The sequence below is a fragment of the Orycteropus afer genome, unplaced genomic scaffold, assembly GCF_000298275.1.
Source record: "Orycteropus afer afer isolate SDZICR_OR568_19922 unplaced genomic scaffold, OryAfe1.0 scaffold00132, whole genome shotgun sequence".
NCBI classification, from domain to species: domain Eukaryota; kingdom Metazoa; phylum Chordata; class Mammalia; order Tubulidentata; family Orycteropodidae; genus Orycteropus; species Orycteropus afer.
Window position 1 is genome coordinate 3193081 of NW_006921719.1, and position 13402 is coordinate 3206482.

Below are 13402 nucleotides of genomic sequence, written 5' to 3' on the forward strand. Positions count from 1 at the left end.
CTGGGAGGAGGTAACTATGGGGAGGAAGTGGGAGGGGAGCTGCTGCATTGTAAATTTTGGTCAATGACATGAGACAAAGTATATGTGAACTGTATGAAAAGTGAATTTACTCTGTAAATCTTCACCCAAATCCTAAAAAAAAAAGAAAAAAAAGTGGTGCCTCTGCTGCTTTTAGGCTTTCACATGAGGTACAGGAATCTTTGCCAAAGATTTTGCCAAAGGTTCAGCCTCCCTAGCTGTTACCCTTAGCCAACCCTTTTGAGATATGGCACTTACTGGGACACTGATGCAGAGTGTGACAAAGGTTCCCACCCTCCTCATCTTTTATTTCTGTGGGAAAATTTGATCTCTTCCATTTTGTTTTTTTCTGGTCCAGGACCATATCTTTCTTCTCTAAGACCATTTCTTCCTTTTTGTGACCTAAAATATATAACTGTCTTTTATTTCTTGCTTAAGGATACTTGATATCAGCTCTTTCATGAATTAGTTTTAAAAAAATTCAGGAAAATCTGTTAACTTTACATAGCTTCTGAAATTGCTCTGCCAAAAATCCTGCAATAAGGAAATGTAAAGATCCTGACTACCTGCTTGAAATAAAGACAGGGAAATATGCAAGGAGGACAGACTAGTTCATATTTCAATAAACTGATTCTCTCTAGGAGGATCAAGATTGCCAAGAAACCTCCTCAGGGAATTTTGGCCTGTTTCTGCTATCTTTTCAACTTCTTGTGAGAATCTATTTTTCACACATGTAAATAAATAGTTTTATACATAAATTTATTTCATTCTATGGATCAAAGCAATTATCTATCTATAATATTTTTCCTGTGCATTGTGCTTATATAATTTCTTGTGTGAATTAAACTGTGATAGGTTATCTATATTAGAAAACAAAGTTGGGGATGCTAGAAAAAAATTGAAGCTTAGTAACAATAACCTGGTTGGAATGGTAGGTGAGAGTTGGAAGAAGAGGAGAGAAAGGTTGATCTTTTAGAGGATAGGAAGTAACTCGACGTGTGCCTCAAGTTCACAATAGCATATAAGATCATGTTTCTTTATCGTCTTTTAGCACCTACTGACATAAAAATATAAAACAAGTAGAAATAATGGTAAAGTGAATGAGAGGAAGACTCACTAATGTGAGATTTCAACAAATATTTGAAAGATAAAAAGGTAAAGATAAGAACACTTTTATATAAGAAGCGGATAACTGAAGGAGACGTTCTGAATTAGGCATAGAGCCTAATCACTATACAGTACCTCAGAGAGGCTGTGATCTGAATTCATAGATTCAATAGAGGGCAGAAGGGTAGGATGTACACAGAAAGATTAAGGTCCGAATCCTTATATTACATGGGTTACCTATCTCCTCTTCCTACGACTGTCCCCACCAAGCGAAACATACGCAGTGACCCCTAAGGTGGTAAAAAAGTATTGAATGTGCCTTTAATGAAATTAAATTACTTATCTAGGGAAAGTTAAGGTTCCAACTTGAAAGCCTACCATGGAAAAAGAGAACTTAATAAACTGATGATTCTAAAGAGAGGTTGGAAATCTTGAGTGCGTGTGAAATGCTAGAAACACTAGGATAATGAAAAGCTATACAGTAAAATTATGATTCAAAAAGTGAAGCAAAGTAAAACTACAATGCTTTTAAGCATTAATAATTGATAGACTGAAAGTAAAAATAATTAACCTTGAGGGTAGTAAGCTTTTGTTTGAGTGCCTTATGGTCATGTGGTTAAGACCCTTGAGAGGAGAAGGTGCAACTGGTAGAGTTGAAGGCCATTGTGATAGTTGGAGTTGTGTGTCAACTTGGCTGGACCACAGTTCTGTGTGGTTTGAGCTGTTGTGGTGTGGTTGTTCCCATGATGAGATCAGATGATTATGTTTTGAGTGGCCAATCTGTTGAAAGGGAGTTTCCCTAGGGGTATGGCCTGCTTTCAGTATATCGATGGATATCCTGGAAGAGGAGACATTCTTCTGTGGATTGGGATTCTGTTGTGCTGCCTACAACTGTCCATGAGTGAACAATCCACCATTCGGCCTGGAGATCTTGGATTCATCATTCATTGTAGTCAACAGCCGATGTACTGCCTGCCAGCCTTGAGCTCCTCAGCCCCTACGGCTTCAAGAGTCAGGAAAAGCCTCCAGCTTGATGTGGAAAAGCCTCCAGCTTGACGTTTGATCCAGGAACTTTGGACTTGCCAGCTTTTATAAGTGTGTGAACCATTTTCCTAAGATATATTTCTCTATATATACTTATATACAAGCTTTATTAGTTTTGTTTCTCTAGAGAACCCAGTCTAACACAGCCATAATCCAAACAAGTCCTGTAATATAAAATAAATATAAAAGCATAGCTGACAGAAAGTACGATGTTCAAGGGAGGTAGAAATTTGGAGGAAAATATTTAGGAAAGAGGTTCAAATGTACTATTTAAAGACACAAATATAACCAAGATACATACAATGAAAGGTCCTTCAGATCTTTGTTCAAGCAAGTGATATTGATGATGTCAGATGGATCTTGGCTGAAGCAAAGAATTCCAGAAAGATGTTTGCTTGAATTTTATTGACTGTGCAAAAGCATTAGATTGTGTGGATCATAACAAATTATGGATAACATGGAGAAGAATGAGAATTCCAGAACACTTAATTCTACTCATGAGGAACCTATACATAGACCTGTACATAGACCGGGAGGCTGTTGTTTGAACAGACAAGGGGATTCTGCATGGTTTAAAATCAAGAAGGGAGTGTGTCAGGGTTACATCTTTTCACCATAGTTATTCAATCTGTATGCTGAGCAAATAATCCAAGAAGCTGGACTATATGAAGAAGAACATGGCATCAGGATTGGAGGAAGACTCATTAACAACCTGTGATACATAGACAATACAATTTTGCTTGCTGAAAGTGAGGATTACTTGAAGTGCTATATGCTTAGTGATGAAGATTGAAGGCTACAGTCTGCAGTATAGATTACACCTCAATACAAAGAAAACTAAAATAAAAATCCTCACAACTTGACCAATAAGCATCATCACGATAAATGGAGAAAAGATTGAAGTTGTCAAAGACTTTATATTACTTGGTTCTACAATCAACACCAATGGAAGCAGCAACCAAGACATCACACAACATATTGCATTGAGCAAATCTGCAAAAGACCTCTTTCAAGTGATAAAGAGCAAAAATGTCTCCTTGAAGACTAACGTGCGCCAAACCCAAGCCATAGTATTTTCAATTGCCTCATAGGCGTAGTGCCTAAAGCATTTGACTGCTTACCAGAAGGCTGGTGGTTTATATCCACCAGCCACTTCTCAGAAGGAAGACTGGGCAATCTACTTCCACAGAGATACTGCCTCAGAAACCCAAGGAGGGGTTGCTATGACTTGTAGTGGACTTGATAGCAGTGAATTTGGTTTTAGTTTTCATATGCATGCGAGAGCTGGACAATGAATAAGGAAGACCAAAGAGGAGTTGATGCTTTTGAGTTGTGGTGTTTGCAAAGAATACTGAAAGTACCATGGACTGCTAAAAGAACTAATAAATCTGTCCTGGAAGAAGTGCAGCCGGAATGCTCCTTGGAAGCGAGAATGGCCAGACTTTGTCTCACCTGCTTAGGTCATATTGTCAGAAGGGACGATTCTCTGGGGAAGGAGATCATGCTTGGTAAAGTGGAGGGTGAAGGAAAAAGGGAAGACCCTCAACAACGTGGACTGACACAGTGGCAGCAATGATGGGCTCAAGTATAGCAAGGATTGTGAGGCTGTCACAGGACTGGGCAGTGTTTTGTTCTGTTGTAGCAAGGTCACTATGAGTCAGAGACCACTCGATAACACCTAACAACAACAACAGCAAAATTGCAAGAAGAAGAAGAGTTGATGCTTTTGAGTTGTGGTGTTGGCAAAGAATACTGAAAGTACCATGGACTGCCAAAATAACTAACAAATCTGTCCTGGAAGAAGTACAGCTAGAATGCTCCTTGAATGTGAGAATGGCCAGACTTCGACTGACCTACATTGGTCATGCTGTCAGAAGGGAACATTTCCTAGAGAAGGATATTATACGTCCTAAAGTGGAGGTTAAGGGAAAAAGGGGAAGAACCTCAATGAGATGGATTGACACAGTGGCTGCAACAGTGCACTCAGGTATAGCAAGGATTGTGAGGCTAGCACAGGACTGGGCATTGTTTCGTTCTGTTGTACATAGGGTCATTATGAGTCAGAGCAACAACAACAAAATTGCAACCTTCTTGCCTCACCCTGAACTCTCCATCCCACTTTCCTGCTTTTTTTTTTTTTTTCCCCCATTGCTCTTAACCATTATGTAATATACTATATGCTTTTGGGCTTATTTTTTCATTATTTCCCTCCCAATAGGATTTAAGCTCAATGATGGTAGGGATTTTTTAACCTGTGTTCTCTCAGTTCTCAGTACTATATCAATACATTTGCATAACTGTTACTCATTAAGTACTTGCTGAATTAATGAATGAATGAATAACCTTGGAAGAATGGGAAGTGTTAAATGAGCTAAGTCATTATCTTTTAGCAAACTATTTGTGCTTTCAGGGCTACCTCTTTAAAAATTAATATTTTAAGTTGATGAATCAAGACCTTCAAAGTTTATAGGCAGGTGCCAATAGGTACAGCCTCCAGAAAAACTAAAAAGCGGAAATGGAGATTCCTTCTGGGGATTGGAAATGCTGGGACAGGATGTTTTGGTTTTCCTTTATAAACTCTTAAGCATTGTTTGATATGTTACAATGTGCATGTATTACTTTCACGGAAAATAAAATTAAACACTAAAACTGATGAATTCCAAACCTTTCACTGATTCAGAACTTCTATGCATGACCTTTAAACCCCTAATTTTGCAGTGAGTCCTGCATCATGTGTGGCCAAGGGAGCCACTGCCTCTGACACAATCAGGAAACTGCCAACACAACTGTAGGCTCCAAAACTACTCACCTCTACCAAGATGAGGAAGCTGCTAATTCAAGAACCAAACCAAACCAAATTCATTGCCATCGAGTCCTTTCTGACTCACAGTTACCTCCATTGGGTTTCCAAATCGGTAAATCTTTACAGACGTAAATTGCCCCATCTTCCTTTTGCAGAGCAGCTGCTGGGTTTAAGCTGACAACCTTCTGGTTAGCAGTCAAATGCCTTAGGCACTGCGCCACTAGAGCTCCTTTTGCTAATTCAGAAAGTCACCTTGCAAATCAACTACTACTGGCTCCAGATTCTCTTTTTCTCTACCACCTTCCGCTGTAAGCAAAGTAGGTATTATGCTCTACCTCTCTCCTTTTGTAACTCTGCTCTGAATTAAAGTCCCATTTGAATATATCTAATAGGTGAAGCCTAAATTGTATGTGGACCCTCCCTACAAAGGTCTAGGAAATGCACTTACCAGCTTTTCGGCTTCTTTGGCATAAGAAAGCACACAAAACTGTTGTGAGTTTCCACCACCTAAGAAGGTAGCATAACTTATTCATTGCTTTTGTAAACAACATTGGAGAGTAAACAGAGTTTTTTGTCTTGCGTTGTTTTTTGTATTTTTAAGTAAAACTTTAAAATGTACAGATTGAGTTTATTTGAGGTCTCTGATTTAAATGCAGTTGTCATAATTATTTGATGGTGAAAATAATTTTCAGCTTATTTATGTTTGCACAGACGACATCATTGTCCACATGGAAACACAAGGATTTATGAAAATTCTGGCGTGCCTTACTTCACAACTGAATATTTGGAAAAATACCCTACGTATGGCAATATTCTTCCACCTCAAAGCCTTAAACCCAAGCAAGAATTTCGAGCATGCCGTGGTAAAATGGAAGGAATAACAACATTTAAGTAAATATTCAGCAACTATTTATTTCACTTATTTTCTCCCAACTCCTCTGGCCTTAAGGATTTTCTAACCATTTACATTCAACTAGTTAGTTGATTCTAGTTGAACCAACTATACAAGAAGCAAGAAACTAATTCAGTTTTGAGTTCAGAATTGAGTTAAGGTGACAAAGAGTGAAAAAAGAAAGAGAAAGTTCTATTGATTTTCTTTTTCTTTTTTTTTCTTTAACGTCTAAAACCATATCCGTTTCCAAGAGTCACCACTATGTAGGCAAGCTCAGTAGCTTCTGAATTATTGTATTTGTATCTGCTCTAGTTTCTGCGTCTCTGACCTTTCTGTACCTTAGCCTGCCAAAATAAAATGCAAATCTGATCCTGTCATCTCCCTGCTTAGAATTCTTACACATTCTCATTGTATTTTACGTAGACCAAAATCCTTACTAAAATTTTAGCACTGTTTAGTCCCTTACTTGCTCTTTCATTTCAAAGCAATGTCCTTTGTGCCCTTTTATGCTCCCATCCCATAGGCCTTTTATAATTTCTTTAAAAGTACCAGCTTTCCCTTGTCTCAGATACTATTTCAAGATACTATTTACCCTGCTTGGAATTTTCCCTCCTTCTTCTAGTTAATGCCCGTTCAACCTGGGACCTCAACTGAATTGTCATTTCCTCTGAAAAACTGCCTCTGACACTTCACTTGGTTTTCAGGATATGTGAAATTCCCCTATATAAGCACCTTCTTATTATTTATCATTAGAATTGTCTCATTGTCCATGGAAGCAGGAACTATGTTTAATCTTAAGTCATTTTATTTCCAAAAATCTACTACAATGCCAAGTAGCACATAGTATTCACTCAATATTTGTTTGATGGTGATGGACAAGAAAGTCCTAAACCTAAAATTTTCATTTGAGCTAGGTTTTTTTATCTCTGTATTTTTGTCAACATGGTGGGTTAATTCTTTTATTTATTCATTATTTAATGTGCACACTATGTTCTACGCACAATCTTTAGCATTAAGTATAAAAAGTTTAATAAGTTGAGGTTCCTACTTTCAGGGAATACATATACCAGTTTTCTGTAATTTTGAGTTTTCTAAAATACTCTATAACAGCTTTTATTTTTAGTATTAGCCATTTCCATTTTTTTTTTTTTCCCATATAGAGCTCATTCTACTTGTAAAGGTGGAAACTCAAACTTTTAGTTTACCACTTCTCCTTTTAAAAAAATTATTGTTGTGAAGTATATAGAACAAAACATTTGCTATTTCAACAGTTTTTACATATACAATTCAGTGCCATTAATTACATTCACCATATTGGGCAACCATCATCACTATATATTTCCAAATTTTTTCATCACCCTTAACAGAAAGTCAGTCCTCCTTAAGCAGTATAATGCCTCATTTTCCACTTCCATCCACCCCTGGTAGTCACTAATGAACTTTGGTCTCTATGTATTTGCCTAATCTAGAAATTTCATATAAATGAGAGCACATCTACTTTTAATCTGATGTTAGGCAGCCCTTGCTGTTAATAGTGCTTCGATAACTCCAGTTACTACTGTAGGCGTGTAGCTCCCCCACTAATTAGAAGACTTTTCCAGAGCTCAGACTTTGATGTATTCAGAGTCATCTAGAAAGGTCATTAAAATTCCAGACTCCAGAACTTCAGTTAAAAGAATTATCAGCTAATGGAATAGGTCCCAGGAATCTGCATTTTTAACCAGCATTGCTTGTGTTTCTGTTGACACTGCAATGGCCCATGAGAAATTGCATGCAACATAAAATATACTATTGTTTATAGTCTTGTGGGATAGATAGTCCAGACACAAACAAAAATCAGATAAATAAAACAAGGTAATTACAAGTTACAATAAATGAGATGAAGAGCAAAGAACAAATAAGAAAGGTTCTTTTTCTTCTTCACCTTATCTTCTTCTTCCTTGATACCTTAATGGAGATTTGAAATAAATTTCACCAGGTTTATAAACAAAAAATAAGAAGAAAGTTTTTGTTTCTAAGTAGTTCTAAATGTTAAGTTTGGGAAAGTTTAAAAAGGTGATTGTTTTCAATTTTGAGTTTTCTCAGTTCACTTATTCAAGTTGATAATTTTTAAAAGAAGAAAGAAATGTTCCAGATTCCAAATTGCCCAAATATGCCAATGAAATGGAAAATCCCATTTCTTAAATCACCATCTCTCCACCTAGTAAGACCCTGGATCTTTGTATTTTGACTGGGGGCACTAACAGTATTTTTAAGAGCCACATCCTAGAGTTTAGTTCCTTTACATTAACCATGTTGACTAGCAGACAGCTGATTTACTTGTACAAAGTATAATAAGTTTACAGAATAAGGTGTCATGCTTACTCTTTTCTATAGTAAGTATACTTTAATGTAGTGAGAGACCATAAAAAGTAGATGGAGCTTCTTCTTTTTTTTTTTTTTTTTTTGGTGGCTGAAAGTTAAGTTCCAGGAGACCTCGCCTGGACTGCGATCATGGGACCTCATTGTGTACCCTGCCTTGGGCCCCCAGAAACTCCTCAATAAAATGGTTTAACCTCAAAAAAAAAAAGAAAAAAGGTAGATGGATTTGGGTGAAAGCAAAGACTTGCACAAGACTTTTGATCGATTATAGCATTACAGTAATACAGCGTAGTACTGTCAGATGACTGCCAGAGTCATCTGGCAGGAACTGGCAGGAAGTTTGTCCTGAAAAAGTAGGATTCTGAACATATCAAATGTTTTAACATATATTAGATGAGTAAGACTGCACTTCCCCTTACTAATTTTCCACTGAATGTTGCTTTACCTTTGGGAGGTATACCTTTCTAACACTTCACTAGTCTATAATCAGAGAAACTGAGACTTCTGAATTTTCTCCCTGTCCTCTCCCTGATTCTTCCACCTCTTGATTGCATTTTAGCCTATTCCCCTCTAGCTGTATTTGGGAAGAGAAAAGAACAACTCAGATGTCTTGAGGAACAGAGGTATGTGCTATCTATTCCCATTTCTCCATAAATAAATATGCTTTATAAAGCATCTGTTAAGTGCCAGGCATGAGGAAAAACAGCCATGATCTCCGTGCTCACTGAATAGTGAAGTGGAGGTGTTGATACAAAGATCATTCAAAATAATTATAAAATTGCAACAGTGATAAAATGTGTAAAGTATAGGCACACGACTCCTTGAGATACAGAATTAGAGTTTTGACTTTAGCAAAGACGTGAGAAAAGTGAGCTAAGACCTGAAAGATGTGTAGCAATACACTGGATTAAGAGATGAAGGAAGCGCATTCCAGTCAGAGAGAGCAGCGTATTGCAGGGAGGAGCATGGAAAGGAGGAAATTCTCAAAGGTCAGTTACAGCACAAAAAGCAAGAGGAAGCACTTTGTGGTTTGAGGCTAATAAGGAAGAACAGGCATGGCCTTGTGGGCTGTGTTCAGTTTTTTATGTATTTATTTATTTTCCCCTGTATTCTTTGAGCATATGAAGCAATTAAAGGTTTATGTTCCTTTTTGGGGGATACAGGGGTGGTAAGCAAGAATGACCTGATCAGACTTACATGTGAAAGGATTTGGGTGTTGTGGAGAGAAAAGACTGGAGAGTAGACTGGTGTGGATGCATTTAGAAAGCCATTGAAGTGGTTTGAGTGAGCTGTTGGAATGTGAAAGTACTGATGGGGATGGAGGAAACTAGGAAACTGGTTAGATTTGAGAGCTATGTAGGAGACAAAATTGGCAGGAGTTGGTGATGGATTGGATATTGAAAGAGTTGAAATTAGAAGATAGCTTACCTAGCCAACCAACAGAAAGAGATCCATATTTGTGCCCATTCCAAAGAAAGCTGATCCAACAGAATAAGGAAATTATTGAACAATATCATTAATATTACACGCAAGTAAAATTTTGCAGAAAATAATGCAAAAACAATTATAGCAGTCTATTGACAGAAAACTGCTAGAAATTCAGACTGGTTTCAGAAGAGAACATGGAATGAGAGCTCCAAATCAGATGGATCTTGGATGAATGCAAAGAATACTAGAAAGATATTTACTTATGTTTTATTGACTATGCAAAGGAATTTATTATGTGAATCATAACAAATTATGGATAACATTGGGAAGTATGGAAATTCCAAAATGCTTAATTGTGCTTATGAGAAACATGTACATAGACCAAGAGGCAGTCATTTGAACAGAACAAGGGAAAACTGCATGGTTTAAAATCAGGAAGGGTGTGTGTCAGGGCTGTATCCTTTCACCATACTTATTCAATCTGTATGCTGAGCAAATAATCAGAGAAGCCAGATTATAAAGAACATGACATCAGGGGAGTTCTGGTAAGATGGCAGAATAGGCAGAAAGACTGCACAGACCATCTTCAACAAAGAAAAGGGGAACCAATTAATACAGATATGGAAGATAATCCTGGACCCATGAGCCTTGAAGGGAAGGATATAGAAGTGGACTAAACAACTAGCAGAACTTTTGTGAAAACACCAAAAAAGGAGACATACAGAGTTGTGGTCTGGCAGTGGTCCTGATGGCACAGACAGCTTGGATATTGCCGAGTGGTGGTAGGACCTAAGAATTAACCTAAAAATCAGCCCTGCTAGCCAGGGACTAGGAGCTCTGGTAGCATAGTGCCTAAGGCACTTGACTACTAACCAGAAGGCTGGCGGTTCAAATCCACCAGCCACTCCTCATAAGGAAGATGGGGCAATCTACTTCAGTAGTGATACTGCCTTGGAAACCCCAGGAGAGGTCGCTATGAGTCAGGTCCAACTCAACGGCACATAACAACAACAACAAGCCAGGGACTGCATGGAGGACTGGTCTGGTGGCTGGTGAATAAAAGGAGAAGCAGCGAAGAGGAAGGCGAGCTGAGGTGTGGACTTTTGTCTGTCTGGAGGGTGCAGCCATCTTGAATGTTTACAAGTGGTTTGACCATTTTGGATATTTAAAGTGACAGCATTCTCCCAGATTCCAGGGACTTAAGAACAGGGTCCACTCACTGGGAACCCCAAGAACATTCTGGACCTGGGCAACTGGAAAGGTGCTACATTCCCCTTTTTAAGCCTATCCTCCACAGCCTCTTGGTGAATGGAGGTGCGGCCATCCCTCACTCCCACCCACTTTCTAGGCTGGCAGGAATACCATCACGCTCTGCGTGATCAGATGGAGCCTGCGTGCCCTGCCCGACCCTGCCCTGATTTTTCTTTTTTCTTTTTTCTGTTTTTTAGTTTGTTTGCTTTTGTCTGTTTTAAAACTATTATTATTATTACTTTTGTCCTTTTTACTATTATTCTTTATTCTTCCCCTCACAGGTTCTAGTTTTCAGCTTTTCTTCTTTTCCCTGTTTGTGGTTGCAGTTTTTTTTCTTTCTCGTGGTTAACCCCATTCCTTGTTTTTCCCTTTGCATTTTTCCCATTTTTTTCTTCATTATTTTCCTTGTCTACCTTTTTTCTCTTATTGCCCTCTCCCCAGATTTTGCAGTTTTTTGTTTTGTTTTGTATTGTATTGTTTTTTTTTTCCTTCTCTGTCCCTTTTTTCTTTTTTTTTTTTTTTTGGTTACTGTTCCCATGTGATTACATGGTGTATTTTTTGTCTATGTGCTTTTACTTTTTTGATAGTTATTCAATTATTATTTTTGTCTAACTGAGTGGAAGACAGCAACAGTCCCCAGAGAACACAACTACAGCCATGCTTCCTGCAGCTTCACTTACTAAGTGAGAACCACCATTTCCTTCTCTACCAATGGGCCAATGATAAATAACACCAAGAAGAGCCTGACTCACCCTTAGCTGGTCTTCACAAACAGTTAATAGACATCTAAATAAAATAACACCATGATGTCTCAGAGACAACAGATCACCATTGTCCACACAAAGAAGCAAGATAAAGTGATAGACACAAGGGAGCAGGATACAGACCCAGAACACATCCCTGAGGAAGAATCAGCATTGGAACTCTCTGATAAGGAATTCAAAATAATTACATTTAGGTATCTTCAAAGGATTGAGAGACAAATCAAGGAAAACATACAACACCCTAGAAGAATTTTGGAAGAAAATACAAGAACAAAATGACAAAATAAATGAAAAATTAGAAATGATTCAAAATCTACAGATAGAAATCCAGAAGATTAATACTAAATTGTCAGAAATAGATAACACATTGGAAGGGGAAAGGAGTAGAATTGATGCAATGGAAGACGGATTACTGAGATTGAAGACAAATACCTGACTACTTCTTTGGAAAGGGATCAATCAGAAAAAAGATCAAAACAAAATGAAGAAAGCCTAAGATTCATGTGGGATACCATCAAAAGGAATAAGTTATGTGCCACTGGAATTCCAGAACAGGAAGAGAAAAATGAAACCAATGAGAAAATTCTCCAAGATTTGTTGGAGGAGAACTTCCCTGATATGAAGAAGGATGAGAATATATCCATTCAGGAAGTCCAACGAACCACAAGTGGGATAGACCCCCAAAAGATAATCACCAAAACATATAATCAAACTCATCAAAACCAAAGACAAAGGAAGAATCCTGAAAGCAGCATGGGCAAAACAAAAAGTTATTTACAAAGAACAGTCAGTAAGAATAAGCTCTGATTTCTCAGCAGAAACCATACAAGTGAGAAGTCAATGAGATGGTATATATAAAACCCTGAAAGAGAAAAATTTTCAACCAAGAATTACATACCCGGCAAAATTGTCCCTCACATATGATGGTGAAATTAGGAGATTTCCAGAGAAGCAGAAACTAAGGCAATTTGTTAAAACCAGACAACCTTACAAGAGATTCTAAAGGGAGTCCTTTGAACAGAGAACCAAAAATAACAAACAACAACTGCCCATTAATACACAAGATGACATAACCCAGAAACCACAGCTATGGACACATCCAAAGTAAAATAAGCTTACAAGATTGTAAACAGGTAGCCAGGGACATCAATTGGCAAGTGAAGACAACAACAAACCTAAAAAAGGGAAAATACCGTGTAGTTAGAGAACTTCTAGATGGTGAGGAAGTCAAGAGAGTTGCAAGATAGAATGGACTGTACCAATTTTGGCGAGAAAATTATAAATCACAGGTTAACCTCCAAGAAAAATGATAGACCTTCTCATCACAATAAAAAAGAGGAAAAGCACAATATTCAGCATATACTAACAACAACAAAGGAAATGATAACACAAGTCATAAACATAATGAGCTCAGCACAGAAAATAATATGCAACAAAGAAACCAGGGACACCCCAAAAAACACATAACAAAATGACAACAACCAACTCATACTTGTCAATAATTATACTGAATGTTAATGGATTCAGTGCACCAGTCAAGAGACAGAGAGTTGCAGATTGAAGAAGAAAACAAAACCCATCAATATGCTGTCCCCAAGAGACACACCTTAGAGACAAAGACAAAAATAGACTAAAGATCAAAGGTTGGAAAAAGATATATCAAGCAAATGGCAACCGTAAAAGAGCAGAGTGGCAATATTAATTTCTGATCAAATTGACTTTAAGACAAAAACC

The 13402-nt window shown here is 37.7% G+C and overlaps 1 protein-coding gene across 1 annotated transcript in view; it reads left to right on the top strand.

Moving 5' to 3' along the window:
* The window catches only part of SAXO2 (stabilizer of axonemal microtubules 2), a 38494-nt gene that overhangs the window by 8341 nt on the left and 16751 nt on the right, over positions 1–13402 (top strand). Inside the window, exon 2 of the mRNA XM_042781552.1 lies at positions 5684–5863. Coding sequence (XP_042637486.1) covers positions 5684–5863 — 180 coding nt within the window. The remainder of the gene's footprint in view (positions 1–5683; positions 5864–13402) is intronic.